At 39.4% G+C, this 21419-nt stretch overlaps 1 protein-coding gene across 1 annotated transcript in view; it reads left to right on the top strand.

Annotated features, from left to right (window-relative positions):
- LOC124358293 overlaps positions 1-20655 on the top strand; it is a 208662-nt gene extending 188007 nt beyond the window's left edge. The window contains 7 exon segments of the mRNA XM_046810591.1: positions 6663-6704; positions 6706-6816; positions 7290-7476; positions 8118-8299; positions 9354-9482; positions 10836-10947; positions 19387-20655. Of these exon segments, the coding sequence (XP_046666547.1) occupies positions 6663-6704; positions 6706-6816; positions 7290-7476; positions 8118-8299; positions 9354-9482; positions 10836-10947; positions 19387-19658 (1035 nt within the window). The 3' untranslated portion in view covers positions 19659-20655.
- Positions 20656-21419: the final 764 nt, after the last annotated feature.

The following is a 21419-nucleotide window of genomic DNA, read 5'->3' as shown; positions in this document are numbered from 1 at the left end:
AGCATTCGTCTGTAAAACTGAGTTAAAAGTGAGGCTAAAGCGTAAACCAATCATTGATCAATTATGATCACTATGGCTTCCGTATCATAGGTTCCCATCTTTTAGAAAATATCACCCAATCGTTTTGTTAAAGTTATATTTGTCCTTCATCATTTCTAAAATTTCTTTTATTACTCTTATTTATTTACATACGGTATACACCATTTTACATTTGATATAGGTATTATGAAAATACAAGAGGCTTGATAAAAACAACTTACATAAATAGTTTACATGCATACATGCTAAAGCAAACAAAAGCAAGAATAAGCAAAACAAGTGCCAAATAACATCAACATAGTGAATAAAAAGAAAAAATTACAACAGCAATATAGTTCATAAATAAGAGCAACATGCAGGTGGATCCGTAAAAAAACTTAATTAAAGTAGCGTATAAATTATAGAGTTACTTATATACTACTAAGAAATACATATACATATGAGCAAATACATTACGAAAGTAAAATAAAGTTTAGCGTAGCCTATGTTCATGAATATGTAAAAACATCTCAAGAAACAATTTCAATTTAGCAAAATATAAAACATGCTACAATACATGCAAATTTTGATGCCATTATAATAAATGAACAAAAGTGTTAAGAATAGCAAGCAATATATAACATTCACAAGAAACCATTTCTATTTAGCGAAATATAAAATATGCGACAGTACATGCAGGGTTTGATGCCATTAAATATAAAGAAAAGTGTTAAAAAAAAACAAAACAAAACAAAAAATCAGCAAGCAAAATATAACATTTAGTGTCAGAGTTTCACATGGGGCCAGAAAGATATTTCGTGACCTCCCTCTTGAATGATGTGTCGGACATGCTGAACAAATCAATATGCGCAGGAAGACCATTTCCAACCTGTGAATTCTCGGTATTGTACTGTTGTACGCAAAGTTCGTAGCGAGGAATTCCCTCTCGAAAAGCTGCACAGATCTTGAAGATGGTCGAGGACAACGAAGATTGATCCTCTCTAAAAGTCTCGGGGAATCACAAGACTATGATAAAATCTTCTTCAAGAACATCAGGTCAGCAATTTGGCGTCTGGTGCTCAAGGGTAGGAGCCCAAAGTGGCGTTGCAGATCTTCAACAGGAACCCCGTCGTAGGCAAATCCAAGTCTCAACCCAATCAGCCTGATGAATCTTATCTGAATTCTTTCAACGAGTTCCACGTGACCCAACAGGTAGGGAGACCATACCGGTGAACAGTATTCCAATATTGGTCGAACCAACTGGACGTACAGGGCCCGAAGTGTCCATGGTGAAAACCCATCTCGAGAAGTCCTAAATATAAGACCGAGGGCAATAGTGGCTTTCCTAGTAACTGCAGACAGATGCTGTTCAGGGCTCAGTGACGAGGACAAGATAACTCCCAAATCCTTAACTGTGATTGAGCGATTCAGTATGGTTCCTTCCATCTCGTAGTTGAAGACTATGACCCTATTACTATTATCTTGGATAACAGTAGGGGATTTTTGCAAGTAAATTTGTTTTGTCGAGTTATAATATATGTTTGGTCTTGATACTGTGTTCTATGGCCGATTTATTTCCGTATTGTAGAGGAATCATGTCCTTCACTGGTATTAGACAGTTTCTCAGCTGTTGTGCTTCTATACAGTTTTGATGTTGTCTTTAATATCCTCCTAGTTTATCGGTTATTCCTTTAATGTAAGGAAGATAGGCTGGTTTTGGGTATGATTCATGTTTACTGTAATCTAAATGTCAATTAAGATATTGTGTATGAGTTTTATTCAATATCTAGCACATACCCACTGCTTTGCCCGCAATTCCTATCCAACATTCCGTGTATTTGTTTGAATAAAACGCATGATTTTAGTACTTCTTGAACTATTTTAGATCAATGAAGTTTTGCATCTCTAGTTCAAATTAATTATATTTACAACGAAAAATTGGAGTTTGCTATTTTTCCCCGAGAAATGATATAAATATACCTATGTGATTTTGTAGTAAGATTGGATTCAAAACAATATATTTTTAAAAATTGTGGATATAGATATTGTTATTGAAAGTTAGAAACTAAAATCAACGTCAATAATACTAGCACATTTCAATACTTACATTATGACAGTTGCCATCCATATGTAAAGATAATACATGTTGCAGTAAAGCTCTTGCTTCCCAATCAATGTTCGCTATATCAAACTATTTTCTCGATCCAGTCTAGCAATTATATCAGTATGTATATACCTAATCAGTAGCGTGCACCTCGTCAGTGAGGAAAGGATGTGATGTCACCCGGACGAGTTTCTGTCATAAAAATTGTATTTTGTGTCTAGTCGCTTTGGAACCCAGTATAAATAAATTGGTTTGACTTGTTACTACGATTTTGAAACGAAAATTGATGTTACTTTGTTATGCTTTCACGCTATAAATGTAAACAAATTTAAAATAGTGGTTAAAATAATGATAAATATGGTCGTCCTCTCATAAAACAATGCTTACACTTAACAGTTGAATGAATTTAACTCCTTGAAATTCACCAAGATGGGTTTTTGATGACCCATGACCAGTGGGGCGTAACCCGAAAGAATTTATGAAGTAGGAATAGACCTATGTTCATCCTGTGGACCCTAGAAATGTCCATGTAAAATTCAGTACAATCGGTTGAATAGTTTATATGTAAAAGTAAAACAAACAAAGGCACTTTATTATTCATAATATTCCAATAATAAGTTGAATGACACATTTATTTAATTTATTATTTAATGGTTTATTTTATTTGATCCTTTGGTGATGTTTAAATTTTGTTCCCACGCCTTCAGAAGGTGACGTATGATGTGATGGTGTGGGCTGATCAGCCTGTCACTGTCTTAAATAAGTATTATCTTGGCATAAGTATGGTTAACACAAATCGCGCAATAACCTTGTCGCATATTTAGATGTTTCGAAGGTGATTGGCTGAGCGAGCCTGCTGCTCTTTCGTATGTTCATGTAGATCGAGCGAGTTTGCTCTTTTCTATGGTCATGCAGAGCGAGCGAGTTTGCTTTTTCCTATGCTCAGGGAGATGAAGATAGTTTATTCTTTCCTATATGCAGCCATTGAGAGCTAGATTGCTCTTTCTTATGTTTAGGCAGGATATAGGTCAAAATTATCTCTCTTATATTAGCACTTATCATGTCATTACTTTCCTCCCATATTTTCATCCTTCTCCCTTTTGTTTCTGGTGATATAGTTACCTCTCACCAAATAATTATATATGGTCACACTTTTTAACATCAACTCAAAAACGTGGTTGTCCTCTTGCTGCTATAGACACAGCATCACATAGAAACGATCAGATTGCACTACAACTGTACAGCCGGGACTGTGGTGCGGACCGGATATCGGTCAGCTGTGGACGTCGGACGGTAACGTGACGCAAGTTCCTGTCATCTGACAGCGGACAATGGACCAACGATTTGCACGTCTCCGGTAACCTTCAAGCGTTAACGACGTTAACTTCTCTTTCAATTACACCGTGTTGAGCGAATCGCTTTTTGTCCACCGGGCAAATTAACACCTTTCGCTAACTGGAGTTCGTCCTTAAATGCGCACAAAAGATGCAAGCTAATTGAATTCCGCTCGAATTGCAAAATTGTCTGTTTGAGAGAAATGAAACCTCAGTCATTTTATCGAATGTTTTGTACACTGAACAACAAAATAACGTTCAGGATACATACATTATGTAACATATAAAATGTAGGGTTTTATAAAATACCAATCCTAAATTTAAATTGTATTATATAGCTAAAAATACGAAAACATTGTTTGGTGTTTGATGTATCTCGAAACCGGAATGATATTGTTTAGTCTTCTTTACTACAAAATGACATTACATTTGATACAAAAATTTTTTCGCTATTGTAAAGTAGCGTATTTTTAACATTTTATACTGAACTTAAAAAAACATTTTATTTTATTATCGGAATCTAAAAATATTTAGTTACTATGACAATCAAATTCAATGCTCACTAAAGGAATTTCAGTTGAAATAAATTACACATTTGAATAAAAGAAATAAGTTGTAAAAGGTTATTTGATGTAAAGTTGTAATGTTTATGTGAATAACACATACAAAACCCCTTCAATTTTATCACAGTAACATTTACAATGCAAGCAATCACGTATACTGCGGCCTGTCCGTTTTGAAGGCGCTCATTGTTCGAGCGTGAGCGGCAAATAAAATCAAATCACAGGCATTTTTTTTTTGTCATTGAATACACAAAGACAGTAATATACATTGTCAACCAAAAGGATCACATTCTTTTAGTAGTTTTAAAAGTCGTCTAAGAGCGTTGTACACATTCTCTGAATTAAGAAATCGTATTGTTTAAGATTAAATTATTATTGAAGACTAAAACATTTGCTTGAATTTCAAGGAAATCGTTAGTGTTGTAAAACACTTTCTTCTTTAACCATGTTTTGAAAACATGCTTAAAATATTTTATGCTAACAGTTTTTGGGAGATTGTTAAACGTTCTTATGCTAAATTGCTTTTTCAACTGTTTCTCGGCCCCAAACTTCAAGAACATAGTAATCAGAAAACAAGTAGAAAATGGTGATAAAGTAAGTGCAATAAAGCCCGATCGATATTTGGACATCGAAACAATAAAAGAAGCCTGTGTGAGACCAATAGAAGAATGCGAAAAGAGGTTAGCAACTTTCTACTTGGTTTTGCGCAAAATAAAATTGGAAAATCGTGTTAGTTATTCTAAAACCTACAAAATGATTAAATACCAAGTCAACATATTTAACGCTTCTGGTAATTTTATTAAGATAAATAATCCCTATTTGCTTTAAATGAATGAAATGAACTTAACATGTACATTAGGAGTCAGGACAGTATTCTATAAATATCCCACTGCCGGGTGAATGTGCTACCATTACACCACAGAGCCCTCAATTTTTACGATTCAATTATTTTGTATTTGGCCGTATCTGTCATATATGCGTTTTTTTTTAAATAACTAAACTTAACATATGATCGGAAGACCAAATACCTGTCAAACGACTTTTGTTTACATTAATCAAGTTCGTATAGATGGCAATAGCCTTATTTAATTTTTGTCAATAAACATTGAATCGCAAAAAGTACTTGCTCCGCCGGGACTCGAACCCGGATCTCTCACTTGCCGGGTGAATGTGCTACCATTACACCACAGAGCCCTCACTTTTTACGATTCAATTATTTTGTATTTGGCCGTATCTGTCACATATGCGTTTTTTTAAATATATATATATATATATATATATATATATTTCATTCATTATTTATCTGTTATTCCTAGTGTATTTCTATGTGTTATGATTATTAGCTACTATGCGATTTAATTAACGATAATCAATCACCCAGTCAAGTCAATGGATTGTGAACTGTTCTAGAATCACATTCAGCTACAGATAGATGAACAACAATCTTCCACAAGAGTCGAATTTACTGGCGGCCATCCTGATTTTAGCCCATTAAGAAGGGCTTGGTTGTGTATTAATTACATTTAAAATGAGTTACGATAAAAACGAAGGTGTAAAACTGCAGAGCTGGGGATTGACAGCATTCGCAGAAGTGTGGATGTGCAGATTGGTTTGGTCTACAATCACGCTTTGAGAGTATTTTGAGATTGCGCTATTGACAATACTTCTAAAGGAGAAGTTCTAAAATTCTAAATAGTTAGGATTGGGCAGGATCTTGGAGTTTCGTAGTTGTATAGTTATTAATATGTAATTCATTATTATTTCAAGTGTTTCCATATTATATATTTTGCAAATATAAAATGTATTCCGATGGGCTTAATATTTTAGCAATTATTTTTTTAAAGCTGGGATCATAAGATTGCAAATACTAACTGAGGTACTGTTTCTTAAACGTTCATGTAACAGTTTAGAATTAAGCATAGGTCAATTTCTGTGAATACTCAGCACACATTCCAGTACACAGAGTAGATCCAACGTGAGAATTAATATTAGTAAATTATGCAAGTGTTAACGTGGGAGGTATTGTAAACTAAAATATACAACATTATTTCACCTTTGGTCACATCTAAGAAATGGATATAATTTCTGAGATCTGCTTTGTCGATATGTAACACATATCGTGGTCACAGACATCAGCCACTAACATGTTCGGTGGACTCCCCGAGCTGAGGAAAAGTTTACCTATGTCTTCACTTACCAATAATAAAGTCAACAGTCAGTAATAATAATTTTTGAGCTTGCAAGAAGTTGAGGAAATATTCCCTACCAGGAGACCTACCATTCGTTGAGACATTGTATGTTAGAATTATTAGGTACAGTATTTAAGTCCTAAATCCACGTACTTATAGTCAATTGTCACATCAGGTTAATTTTAATGAGTCTCTACATATTACATATAACATAAGTGACATATTCTCTGAGAAAATAGGTCGATATAAATTACACAGTAATGCGATATCAGTTAACTAATTTAATCAATAATAATGATGATGGTACTGTATCTAGAGTTTTCTAAAGAACCATATTCGATAAGACAATAATTCATTGTGTGAGAGAGAACTAGATGAAATCCTACGGTTTGTGTCTTGTTATTAATTATTGTCAAAAACAAGCGGCATTACAGTATATTTTATATGTCTGCAGAACTGGAATGGTGGTGGCGGAGGAGGTGGGGGTGGAGGTGAGGCCGAGAAAGAGCGTCACCAGCCCTGTGCCTCCATCACCATCCACGCGGTGGGAGTTCCCCAGGGAAAAGCTGCGCCTACAGACCGTGCTGGGACAGGGTAATTTTGGTCAGGTGAGTCAATTAAATTGTTTTAATATGATAACAGTCAGCAAAGATATAACGAATATCAAATTCGTGATGATACCAATAGGTAGATTACAAATTGTTAGGATTAACACGGTCCGTAAAGTATAATATTTTGGGTTCTAATACTGAATTCAACTTTTACAGGTATTCCAATCTAACATTTAAATTGGGTAACAGAGAGTCAATTCTTAGAATTATGTTACCATTCCTATTCTTTTGTCTTCACAGGTCATCTATGTATGCATTATTATCTTTTTATTTCGCATCAGTAATTATGGAAAATAAACCATATTTTCCATAATTAAAACCTATTGCCGTTTTAAAAGGCTGTTGTATTGTGCCATAAGATTACTTGTACTTACCCAAACGTCACGACTATTTAGGTCTTCAAAGTTAACAAAGATCTAAGAAGCAACATAGAACATTATAGGGTAAATAAAGGACTATGTGATGTGCAGGTGTGGAAAGCCGAAGCAGATGACATCGCAGGTCATGAAGGTCTGACGCGCCTTGTGGCGGTCAAGACGGTGAAGGAGTCAGAGAACCCTCGAGAACGCGAGGACTTGCTCAGAGAACTCGGTATCATGCAAGAGCTCGGCTCTCACCCTAACGTGGTCACTCTCCTTGGCTGCTGCACCGAAAAAGGTTTGGACTAAACAGTAACAATGAACATGACTTTCGCGGTGTAAGGTGAGGTTTTCTTGCATATCTGTCAGAAAACATATATTCACCATTCAGAAACACATCAAACATATACACATTACCATCGAGATTTAGATTTACATTAAGTATTCACTGAAATTTTGTTCAATTGTTACACTAAAGCGGTTTCAGGAAATTTTGTGAGTATTTATTTACTGACTTGAATTCACCAATAAACATAAGAAATAACGTTAACAAGATTAATTAAACGTTTATTATTCGAACCTTTATTCTCCAAGGGTTAAAAATGTGGTGATAACCAATGATATACTATAGAGGATGGTACTTTCCAAAGTTTGTATCAGCCGATAGCAAGATTATGTACAATGATACCTCTCAAAGCATTTCTTGAGCATCAGTTAACACAATTGTTTATTCACCTTAAGACACTTTAAGATTTTATTATTATATACAATTTTAGAGATACAAATAATAAACTTAGAAATTAAATGTCTACCATCTATGAGATCTATAATCGTATATTTTGTTGTAAATTGGAAGTACTTTGTACTTAATACACCTTTGTAGTGTTTGAAACAATAAAGTATCGTGCCTATATTATTACTACTCAGAAACTGTTCTAGAACCCATATATTTGGTGATGGAGTACGTGATGTACGGCAAGTTATTGTCTTTCCTGAGAGACTACAGGACGCGAGCCCATTACTACAACTTCTCTGACGCTGGAGACGCCCTCACCTCTAGGGACCTGACAGTATTCGGCTACTGTGTGGCACGCGGCATGGACTACCTCTCCAACAAGTGTGTAAGTAATAGTTGAAATATTTGTATCTACAACTTCTCTGACGCTGGGGACGCCCTCACCTCTAGGGACCTGATAGTATTCGGCTACTGTGTGGCACGCGGCATGGACTACCTCTCCAACAAGTGTGTAAGTAACAGTTGAAATATTTGTATCTACAACTTCTCTGACGCTGGGGACGCCCTCACCTCTAGGGACCTGACAGTATTCGGCTACTGTGTGGCACGCGGCATGGACTACCTCTCCAACAAGTGTGTAAGTAAACAGTTGAAATATTTGTATCTACAACTTCTCTGACGCTGGGGACGCCCTCTCACCTCTAGGGATCTGACAGTATTCGGCTACTGTGTGGCATGCGGCATGGACTACCTCTCCAACAAGTGTGTAAGTAACAGTTGAAATATTTGTATCTACAACTTCTCTGACGCTGGGGACGCCCTCACCTCTAGGGACCTGATAGTATTCGGCTACTGTGTGGCACGCGGCATGGACTACCTCTCCAACAAGTGTGTAAGTAACAGTTGACATATTTGTATCTACAACTTCTCTGACGCTGAGGACGCCCTCACCTCTAGACTCTGCACAAAGCGGAAGGTAAAAAGGAGCTGAATTTAACGCCTAGAATTAGTACCTAATGATCAGCTTAGAGTAAAGAGTACTTTATTGTTCATAGAATACCAAAAACTCTGGTAGATAATTAAAATTTTTAAGGGAAACCTGATATGGTTTTTAAATAATATACTGGTCCCCTGTTTAACATTATTCTGCCCATCCTCATGGGCCACTATCATTTACGAAAATTTAATTAAATATATATATATATATATATATATATATATATATATATATATATATATATTTACGTATATTGGATTACAACAAACTGAGCGAGATAATACAGTTTCTTACGTTTCTTACATTATGGCAAATGCTCAAAATTTGATAGTTATGGACTATAAAGATTTGGCAGAGAAGAATACGTTATTGAATCATGACATCTGTCATGTTTTCATAGACATTTCTGAATGTCATACTGATAAAGATTATAATTTTACAGATTATCCACAGAGATCTGGCAGCGAGGAACGTCTTAGTAGATCACAATAAGCTGTGCAAGATAGCAGACTTTGGGATGTCCCGTAATGTTCGAGATACAGGGCAGATATATGAACAAAGACAAAGCAAGGTAACACATTATTTACAGCAATTGTATAGATTGTAACCGTTACTTTAATAGAAGATGGTCGATCAGTATTTATTTATTTGTTGAACTTTTTTTACCAGAGAGAACAGGATATGAGTGAAACTTACTTCTAGGCTTATTCAAAGTTTTGGTACGCTGCTCCATACATTAAATATATTTGTGAAGGGGAACTGTTAAATTAAATGGTGAGGTGCTTGTAATAAAATACCGAGAAAATAAAATAGAAACTCGTACAAAATGTAATCTTGAAAATATTCAACATTTAATGTATGCTAAAATGATTAAAATATGTTGTCTATTTTTTCAGTACAATTCGTTAAGCTATATAAGTTTAGAAAATTTAAGGAAATATTTTCAAAGTTGAAAAACTATATTTAGTTATATAGTTATTAACACCTTGCCGTTTGGCTCTCATAACTTACAATTACCCTAATATTTAAATTTTAGAAATCAAATGTCTTAGTGCGACAATGTCAAGTTTTACATGACCAAATTTAGATAAATACTTAATTCATATGCCGATTACATCTTCGTTTTTCCACTGATCCCAAACATGTATCACATAAGGCAGTTGAGTAAAAATATTTTGTGTTTATAGAAATCTCAAATATGCAAACTTATGTTTTATAATTTTGTCAAATGAATTCTACGAAATGAAAAAGTTCTATTTTTATATCTATAAACGTTTAAAAATTACCAGAGGGCGGATATTCATATTTTGTCTATATTATTCAGTTTTGTCTTACATTTTATTCATTTATATTGGTGTCATGCACTAAAAAAACTTAAAATCTTTGTTTCATTAATAAGTAAATGGGTCAGAAAAAAAGTACCACAGCATAATAATAGTTTTAAGAATTTAAACATGTGAATTAAAGCATATGTTTTAAGTAATAAATCCCACACATCGTTATTCACGTCACACCCCCTTATAATCCTGCTTTAGTAATAAAAGAATACTTTTTAACAGGGTCTGTTTCCTTCCGAACTATAAAATGGTTTCTTAATTTTTAAATTCTAATAAAATGGAGTAACTTCACAGTTCAGAGTAATAATAGGAATCATAGCATTTTCAAATTCCATAATAATAATTTTGTACCAAATATTTTTACTTTATTTTCATTATTACTTAATTTAAAATTTTTGATTTACACTCACACAAAATAAAGTGTATGTTTAAGCGTTATTGTACAGAGGAGGAATCTGAGTTCGTTGTATATTTTTTGAATTAATTAATAAAAATTTTAATTTAATATTTTTAATAATTTCCGAGTTATTATAAAACATGTATACCGTACATCAAGTTATCTTATATTGTGTATTTGCGTATTTCAGGGTGCTTTGCCTATTCGGTGGATGGCTCCAGAGTCTTTGCACTTTAGCCTGTTCACACATAAGACTGACGTCTGGAGTTTTGGGATCCTTATGTGGGAGATTGTCACTTTGGGTAAGTTTATAGGTTGGTACGCTAGGTTGATAAGTTCCTAGTAATACCTCTATATACTGTACGAATGCGTTTGTTGTACAAGATCTACACCATACGTATTTTTGTTGAAAAATGATTGATGAATTGGAAATTTTGATGTAATCTTGGCTGTTAAGAAGCTAAGTAGCTCATGTGCTTGCGATGCTTACAACATTTCGAACAATGTGTTATTATTCATTATTTGCTTCGTCTCATTGTATTAACATTGAAAAACAGCCTCAAAGAAGGAATCTTCCCAAAGAAATTTAAAACTTAAAAAAGTTTGTCCAATTAAAACAAAAGAAAAGTGATACTGAACTTGTGATTATCCCCCATTTTCCATTATACCTGTAATTTCAAAACTTTTTGAAATGTTAATTCCTGATCAAGTTACCAATATCTTTATAGAGATGTGACCTGCTGAATTTGGCTCAGTATAGTCTTAGAAAAGAGAAATCGACAAAAGATGTCACTAATTACTAAGAAAATAAGGAGTTTGCTCAAGTAATTTTATGCAATCTTAATAAAGCATTTGATTCCATACCTTTAAATGATCTTAAGAAAATAAAATATTATAATTTTCTGATCACATCTACAGGATCGACGCCCTATGCGACAGTTCGAGAGGTGATGAAGGAGAAGTGAGAGACGGCTACAAGACGCTGGATAGACTCAGTCACTGCCGACCTTGGCTGTTCCGAAAGATAGCTCAATGTAAATGTATCGCTGTGTTTGCTGTACAGGATCTGACGCCCATGATCGACAATGGGATTCGAGAGGTATGAGGAGAGTGAGAGACGGCTACAAAGCATGGATAAACTCAGCCACTTGCCGACCTGAGCTGTTTCAGAATTAATAGCTCAACGTAATGTATGAACTGTGTTTGCTGTCCAGGATCGACGCCCTATTCGACAATGGGAGTTTCGAGAGGTGATAGGAGAGTGAAGACGGCTAACTACGCCTGGATAGACTCAGCCACTGGACCTAAGCTGTTGCCGAATGATAGCTCAATGTAAGTATAATTGTGTTTGCTGTAGCAGGATCGACGCCCTAAGCGACAATGGAGATTCGACGCTACAAGCTGGATAAACTCAGCCAACTGCCCGACCTGACTGTTTCCGAATGATAGCTCAACGTAATGTAAAACTGTGTTTTTTCTGTATCAGGATCGACGCCCGTTTTAAAATGCTACGAATTGGGAGATTTCGAAGGTTATGAGGAGTATTGAGAGACGGGCTACACGCCTGGATATACTCATCCAGCTGGCCGACCTAATCTGTTCCGAATGATAGCTCAATGTAATGTAAATAATTGTGTTTTGCTTTAGCAGGATCGACTGCCCTATGCGACAATGGGATGTCGTAGAGGTGATGAGGACAGATTGGAGAGACGGCTACAGGCTGATAGACTCTAGCCACATGCCGACCTGAGCTGTTTCCGAATGATAGCTCAATGTAATGTAAATAAATGTGTGTTTTGCTGTACAGGATCGACGCCCTAACGACAATGGGAGTTCGAGAGGTGATGAGGAGAGTGAGAGACTGCTACAGGCTGGATAGATTCAGCCACTGCCGACCAGATCTTGTTATCCTAATGAAGCTAGTGCGCCACTGCCGACCTAAGCTGTTCCAATGATAGCTCATGTAATGTATATTGTGTTTGCTGTACAGGATCGACGCCCTATGCGACAATAGGTAGTTTCGTGAGAGTGATGAGAGAGAGTGAGAGACGGCTACAGGCTGGATAGAATTCAGCCCCACGTGCCTGACCTGAGCTGTTCCGAATGATAGCTCAATGTAAATGTATAATTGTGTGTTGCTGTACCAGGATCGATCGAAGCCCTATGCGACAGATGTGGAGTTTCGAGAGGGTGATGAGGAGAGTGAGAGACGGCCTACACGGCTGGATAAGACTCCATGCCACATGCCGACCTGAGCTGTTCCGAATGATAGCTCAATGTAATGTATAATTGTGATTTGCTGTACAGGATTGATCGACTCCTATGCGACAATGGGAGTTCGAGAGGATGATGAGGAGAAGTGAGACACGGCTACAGTGCTGGATTGATAGCACAGCCACGTGGCCGACCTGAGCTGTTTCCGAATGATAAGCCTCAATGTAAATGTATAATTTGTGTTTGCTGTATCAGGATTCGACGCCCTATGCGACAATGGGAGTTCGAGGAGGTAATGAGGAGAGTGAGACACGGCTACCGGCTGGATATGACTCAGCCACTAGCCAACCTGAGTCTGTTCCGAATGATATCTCAATGTAATGTATGAATTGTGTTATTGCTGTACAGGAATCGACGCCCCCCTATGCGACAATTGGGAGTTCGATGAAAAAGAGTGATGAGGAGAGTGAACACGAGATGGCTACAGGCTGGATAGACTCAGCCGACTGCCCGACCTGAGCCTGTTCCGAATGATAGCTCAATGTAATGTATAATTGTGTTTGCTGTACAGGAATCGACGCCCTATGCGACAATGGGAGGTTTCGAGAGGTGATGAGGAGAGTGAGACACGGTCTACAGGGCTGGATTAGACTCTGCCACTGCCGACCTGAAGCTGTTCCGAATGATAGCTTCAATGTAATGTATAATTGTGAGTTTGCTGTACAGGGATCGACGCCCTATGCGACAATGGGAGTTCGAGAGGTGATGAGTGGAGAGTGAAGAGACGGCTACGACCTGGATAGACTTCAGCCACTGCCGACCTAGAGCTGTTCCGAATGATAGCTCAATGTAATGTATAATTGTTGTTTGCTGTACAGGATCGAACGCCCTATGCGACTAATTGGGAGTTTCGAGAGGGTGATCGAAGGGAGAGTGAGAGACGGCCTACAGGGCTGGATAGATTCACCACTGCCGACCTGAGCTGTTCCGATTGATAGCTCAATGTAAATGTAATAATTGTGTTTTGCTGTAAGCAGGATCGACGCCCTATGCTAACGATGGGAGTTCGAGAGGTGATGAGGAGATTGAGAGGACGGCTACACGCTGGATAGACACATGCCAACTTTGCCGACCTGAGCTGTTCCGAATGAATAGCTCAATGTATAATGTAATAATTGTTGTTATTGCTGTACAGGAATTACGCCCCTATGCGACAATGGAGTTCGAGAGGTAATGAGGAGAGTGAGACACTTGGCCTACAGGCAGTGATAGACTCAGCCAGACTGCCCGACCTAAGCTTGTTTCGCGATGAATTAGCTCAACGTAATGGTATAACGTGTTTGCTGTACAGTGATCGACGCCCTATGCGACAATGGGAGTTCGAGAGGTGATGAGGTAGCGTGAGAGACGGCTACAGGCTGGATAGAAGACTCAGCCACTGACCGAGGACCTGAGCTGTTCGAATGATATGCTCCCAATGTAATGTATAATTGAGTATTGCTTAGTACAGGATCGACGCCCTAATGCGACAATGGGAGTTTCCGGAAGAGGTGATGAGGGAGAGTGATAGACGGCTACAGGCTGGATAGATTCAGCCACCTGCCGACCTGAGCTGTTCCGAATGATAGCTCAAAGTAATGTATAATTGTGTTTTTGCTGTAAGCAGGATCGACGCCCTATGCGACGATGGGAGTTCGAGAGGTGATTGAAGGAGAGTGAGAAGACGGCTACAAGGCTTGGATAGACTCCATCCACTGCCGACCCTGAGCTGTTCCGAATGGATAGCTCAATGTAATGTATAATTGTGTTTGCTGTACAGGATTACGACTCCCTATGCGACAATGGGAGTTGGAGAGTGATGAGGATGTGAGACAGACGGCTAACATGCTGGATAACTCAGCCACTGCCGACCTATGAGGCTGGTTTCCGAATGATTAGCTCAACCTAGGGGTGTAATGTATAACCTTGTGTTTTGCTGTACAGGAATCGACGCCCCCCTATGCGACAATGGGAGTTCGAGAGGTGATGGATGGAGCGTGAAGAGACGGCTTACAGGCTTGATAGACTCAGGCCACTGCCGACCTGGAGCTGTTCCGAAGTGATAAGCTCAATGGTAAATTGTATAATTGTGTTTGCTGTACAGGGATTGACGCCCTACTGCTGACAATGGGAGTTCGAGAGGTGATTGAGGAGAGCTGAGAGATGGCTACAGCTGGATAGACTCAGCCACTGCCGACCTGAGCTGTTCGCGAATGATAGTCTCCAATGTAAAAGTATAACTTTGTGTTTGCTGTACAGGACTCGACGCCCTATGCGACAATGGGGAGTTCTGAGAGGGGATGAGGATGAGTGAGAGACGGCTACAGGCTGGATAGACTCAGTCCCACTGCCGAACCGTGAGCTGTTCCGAATGGATAGCTCAATGTTAATGTATAATTGTGTATATGCTGTATCAGGATCTGACGCCCTATGTGGCGAACAATGGGAGTTCGAGAGGTGATGAGGAGAGTGAGAGACGCTACAGCTGGATCGTACTCAGCCACTGCCGTGACCTGAGGCTGTTTCCGAAATGATAGCTCAAATGTATAAGTGTATAATTGTGTGTTTTTGCCTGTACAGGATTGACACGGTCCCCAATGCGACAATGGGAGTTCGAGAGGTAATGAAGGAGAGTGGAGACACGGCTACAGGCTTGGATAGACTCAGCCACTGCCGACCTGAGCTGTTCCGAATGATAGGCTTTCAATGTTAATGTATAATTGTGTTTTGGCTGTACAGTGATCGACGCCCTAAGTGCGACAATGGAGTTCGAGAGAGGTAATGAGGAAGAGTGAGAACACGGCATACAGGCTGGATAGACCTCAGCCACTGCCAACCTGAATCTAGTTTCCGAATGATAGCTCAATGTAGGATGTATAATTGTGTTTGCTGTACAGGGATTGTCAGGAGGGGCGGGGGGGAGAGGGTGAAAAACGACTCCCTATGGCGACAATTGGGAGTTCGAGAGTGATGAGTGAGAGTGAGAGATGGCTACAGGCCTCGGAATAGACTCAGCCACTTGCCGACCTGAGCCTGTTCCGAATGATAGCTCACATGTAATGTATAATTGTGTTTAGCTGTACAGGATCGACCGCCCTATGCGACAATGGGAGTTCGAGAGGTAATGAGGAGAGTGAAGACGGCTACAGGCTGGATAGACTCTGCACTGCCGACCTGAGCTGTTCCGATGAATAGCTCAATGTTAATGTATAAGATTGTGTTTGCTGTACAGGATCGACGCCCTATGCTGAAGCAATTGGGAGTTCGAGAGGTGATTGAGGAGAGTGAGAGAACGGCTACACGCTGGATAGACTCAGCCACTGCCGAACCTAAGACATGTTCCGATTGATAGCTCAATGTAATGTATTAATTTGTGTTTTGCTGTACAGGATCGTACGCCCCTATGCAGACAATGGGAGTTCGAGAGGTGATGAGAGAGTGAGAGACGGCTACAGGCTTGGATAATACTCAGCCACTGTCGCGACCTTGAGCTGTTTTCCGAATGATAGCTCAATGTAAATGTATAATTGGTGATTTGGCTTGTACAGGATCGACGCCTATGCGACGATGGGAGTTTCGAGAGGTTGATGAGGAGAGTGAGAGACGGACTAACACGCTGGATAGACCTCAGCCACTGCCGACCTGAGCTGTTCCGAATGATAGCTCAATGAGTCAATGTATAATTGTGTTTGCTGTACAGATTGACGACCCTATGCGACAATGGGGAGTTGGAGAGGTAATGAGGAGAGTGAGACACGGCTACAGGCCTGGATAGACCTCAGCCACTGCCGACCTAACTGTTCCGAATGATAGCTCAACGTAATGTTAATAACCTGTGTTTTTTTATTTTTTTTTTTTGCTGTACAGGATCCGACGCCCTATGCGACAATTGGGAGTTTCGAGAGGTGATGAGGAGCGTGAGAGACGGCTACAGGCTGGATAGACTCAGCCACTGCCGAGCAGGGGGCTGGAGCTGTTCCGAATGATAGCTCAAATGGTAAATTGTATAATTGTGTTTTTGCTTGTAGCAGATCGACGCCCATATGCGACAATTGGGAGTTCGAGAGGTAATGATGAGAGAGTGAGAGACGGCTACAGCTGGGATAGATTTCAGCCACTGCCGACCTGAGCTGTTCCGAATGATAGGCCTCAATGTAAGTGTTATACACTGTGTTTGCTGTAACAGGATCGACGGCCCTATGCGACGATGGGAGTGTACGGAGAGGTGAATGAGGAGAGTGGAGAGGACGGCTACAGGCTGGATAGACTCAGCCCACTGCCGACCTGAGCTGACTTCCGAAGTGATAGCTCAATGTAATGTATAATTTGTGTATGCTGGTACAGGATTGACGCCCATATGCGACAATGGGAAGTTGGAGAGCGTATGATGAGGAGAGTGAAACACTGCTACCGGTCTGGATAGACTCAGCCACTGCCGACACTAAGTCTGTTCCGAGATGATTAGCTTCAACGTAATGTAAAAATACTGTGTTTGCTGTGACAGGATCGACGCCCTACTGCGACAATGTGGAGTTCGATAGAGTGATGAGGAGCGTGAGAGACGACTTACAGGCTGGAATAGACTCAGCCACGTGCCGACCATGGAGCTGTTTCCGAATAGATAGCTCAATGTAATGATAATTGTGTTTGCTGTACAGGATCGACGCCCTATGCGATCAATTGGAGTTCGAGAGGTGATGAGGAGAGTGAGACGATGGCTACAGGCTGGATAGACTCAGCCACCTGCCGACCTGAGCTGTTTCCTACGAATGTGATAGCTCAATGTAATGTATAATTGGTTTGCTGTACAGGAATCGACGCCCTATGCGACAATGGGAGTTTCGAGAGGTGATGAGGAGAGTGAGAGACGGCTACAGGCTGGGATAGACTCAGCCAACTGCCGACCTGAGCTGTTTCCGAATGATAGCTCAATGTAATGTTATAATTGTGTTTTGAGCTGTACAGGATCGACGCCCTTGTGCGACAATGTGGAGTTCGATAGAGTTGAATGGAGGAAGATGAGAGACGGCTACAGGCTGTATAGATTCAGCCACTGGACTGCCGAACCTGAGTCTGCTTCCGAATGATAGCTCAATGTAATGTATAATTGTGTTTGTCTGTACATGATCGACGGCCCTATGCGACAAATGGTGAGTTTCGAGAGGTGATGAGGAGAGTGAGAGTCGGCTACAGGCCTGGATAGATTCTCAGCCACTTGCCGACATGAGCTGTTCCGAATAGATAGCTCATGATAATGTATAATTTGTGTTTGCTGTACAGGTGGATCGCCGCCCTAATGTGGTCAATGGGAGTTCGGAGAGGTGATGAGGAGAAGTGAGAGACGGCTACAGGCTGGATAGATTTCAGCCACTGCCGACCTGAGCTGTTCCGAATGATAGCTCCAATGTAATGTAGAATTGTTGTTTTGCTGTAACAGAGGATCGACGCCCTAATGCGGACAATGGTAGGTTCTGGAGAGGTGATGAGGTGAGAGTGAGACGGACGTGCTACAGGCCTGGTATAGATTCAGCCACTGCCGACCTGAGCGGTTCCAGAAGTGATAGCACAAATGTAATGTATAACTAGTGTTTGCCTGTACAGGATCGACGCCCTAATGCGACAATGGGAAGTTCGAGAGGTGATGAGGAGAGTGGAGAGCCGGCTACAGGCTGGATAGACTCAGCCACTGCCGACCGGAGCTTGTTCCGAAATGATAGGCTCAATTGTAATGTATAAATTTGTGTGTTTGCTGATACAGGATTGACGCCCCTATGCGACAATGGGAGTTGGAGAGGTGATGAGGAGAGTGAGAGACGGCTACAGGCTGGATAGACTCAGCCACTGCCGACCTGAGCTGTTCCGAATGATAGCTCAATGTAATGTATAATTGTGTTTGCTGTACAGGATCGACGCCCTATGCGACAATGGGAGCTCGAGAGGTGATGAGGAGAGTGAGAGACGGCGGCTACAGGCTGGATAGACTCAGCCACTGCCGACCTGAGCTGTTCCGAATGATAGCTCAATGTAATGTATAATTGTGTTTGCTGTACAGGATCGACGCCCTATGCGACAATGGGAGCTCGAGAGGTGATGAGGAGAGTGAGAGACGGCTACAGGCTGGATAGACCCAGCCACTGCCGACCTGAGCTGTTCCGAATGATAGCTCAATGTAATGTATAATTGTGTTTGCTGTACAGGATCGACGCCCTATGCGACAATGGGAGCTCGAGAGGTGATGAGGAGAGTGAGAGACGGCTACAGGCTGGATAGACCCAGCCATTGTCGACCTGAGCTGTTCCGAATGATAGCTCAATGTAATATATAATTGTGTTTGCTGTACAGGATCGACGCCCTATGCGACAATGGGAGCTCGAGAGGTGATGAGGAGAGTGAGAGACGGCTACAGGCTGGATAGACCCAGCCCATTGTCGACCTGAGCTGTTCCGAATGATAGCTCAATGTAATGTATAATTGTGTTTGCTGTACAGGATCGACGCCCTATGCGACAATGGGAGCTCGAGAGGTGATGAGGAGAGTGAGAGACGGCTACAGGCTGGATAGACCCAGCCATTGTCGACCTGAGCTGTTCCGACTGATAGCTCAATGCTGGCACTCGGAGCCGGTTAAGAGGCCGAGTTTTGCTGAGCTCAAGGTGGAACTCGGGCAACTGCTCAGCGACTCCGAGCTGAACGGTAGCTACGTGGACCTGGACAGCTTCGCAGACGAGATGCGACGTGACTCGTTACACAGGCACCACTGACCTGCACTTGTGATACACTAACTCGCTCCACTCTCTTGCTACTTACAACCTTGTCAGTTATAAATCTGTTTATGGCTAGGAATGAAATCGCTATTTAAAATTTGCCGTTTTGTTAGTTCTAATTGTCATCCTAAAGTCTAAGTTGATTTAGTGACATCGTCGAAAGATCTTATGAAATTCAGGAGTATACAATTTTTAAGTATTTCTGAGTACAAATTTTCATCTTAACATCTGAAAACTAAAAGTAATGTAATTTTTCAGGAAAGACATCCACTTCTGCGAATGCAATAATTTTGTGTGAAAGTGGAATAATACATTGGACAAATTAGTGTTAAAATCTAAATAATATGTTGAACACCTCTTATCAATTTTGTTTGAATAGCGTTGAATAGTTGATTTGTAACTACTGGAAGTTTGTATTGTGTGAGCTGTAAAAGTAGCATTTGAGTGGTATTTATGTATACAGTATTTTACTTTTACTAAACAATTTGATATACTATTGATTCACGTGTAAAATGTTTGTAAATAATGCAGCCATTTTAATTTTAATAACTGTATAAATAGTTTTTAATATCACATATTATATTATTTGCATGAGTGCATTTCTATTCTACAGTACAGGCCACTATGTGCTACTTATTTCCCAGTGTAGCAACTCTAAACTGTTTTATGAAGTTGTAAGTTATGTGTCCCTTGATATTAATAGCTATAAATATTTCTGATACAATGTATAAATTAATTATACATCTTTAATGTGTTTAGAAAAGTCAATATGTATAAATTTCATAGCAAAACTCCTATTATAAAACAGTTGGAGATCCGTGAGCTGGGAAACACTTTTCTTCTAGTCCTTAATGTTGCCTATTTTGACTACCAAAAATTTTTTTAATCTATATTTTATTTGTTTATCTATTTCAACTATAATTAACAGCTTTTTTGTATATATAGTATTATAATTGGCCAGTTGTTTGATGTTGAAATATAAACCCAAATCTAATGCGTGTTATTTTTCCCTCTTCTTGATACTCTTTGATACCTTGCTTGCTAGAAACTGAGCAGGGGATATCATAAAAACTCCTTGCAGTGCAAAACAGCTGTTTCTCAGACATCTTGTTATTTTGAATTTTATTTGTTCATGTGGTATTTTTAATATAAAAGCTTGGTGAAAAGTAGTAAATAATGATGTTTAAATTAATTAAAATCTTTGATACTTGTTAATTATAAAGATCTATGGTATTTTACAGACAGAAACGACAATATACGTATTGTTTCATTATTGTTAGGTCTCTGTATTGTAGTAAGGTAGCGCTTACGAGATCTGAGCTTGAAAATAGGAAGCTTTCCCTCCTACTAAAAAAGATTAAGCAAAGCCAATTTGAGGGTTAGTAAATTTATAAGTGAAAAAATGTAAATATGAATCATAAATATATGATGCTATTATCAACGGTTGAGAACTGCATACCTGAATCATAACAAAGAGCTTGGTTGAGAGGTGACCTTGGTGTTAGTACTCTGGGGCTTAATGAGTTAAGAGTCTCAATCCTTGCATTTTATTAAGGGCTAAAGTGATATATTACGTAAATTGATGTTCTTAAAAATGGGGGTTTAGAGCGAAGATAGATTAGTGTACCCATTCCGGTTCTTTTCACAGAACTGATATTACAAATACCATGGGTTTATAACATTTTCTTTCATCTTTATTTTCAAATTGTAACAATTTTTCAGAGCTGTTTTTACCCATGTTTTTATTGGTGATTATTT

Source organism: Homalodisca vitripennis, chromosome 3, assembly GCF_021130785.1.
Source record: "Homalodisca vitripennis isolate AUS2020 chromosome 3, UT_GWSS_2.1, whole genome shotgun sequence".
In the NCBI taxonomy this organism is placed as follows: domain Eukaryota; kingdom Metazoa; phylum Arthropoda; class Insecta; order Hemiptera; family Cicadellidae; genus Homalodisca; species Homalodisca vitripennis.
This window is presented reverse-complemented; position numbering and strand designations above follow the sequence as displayed.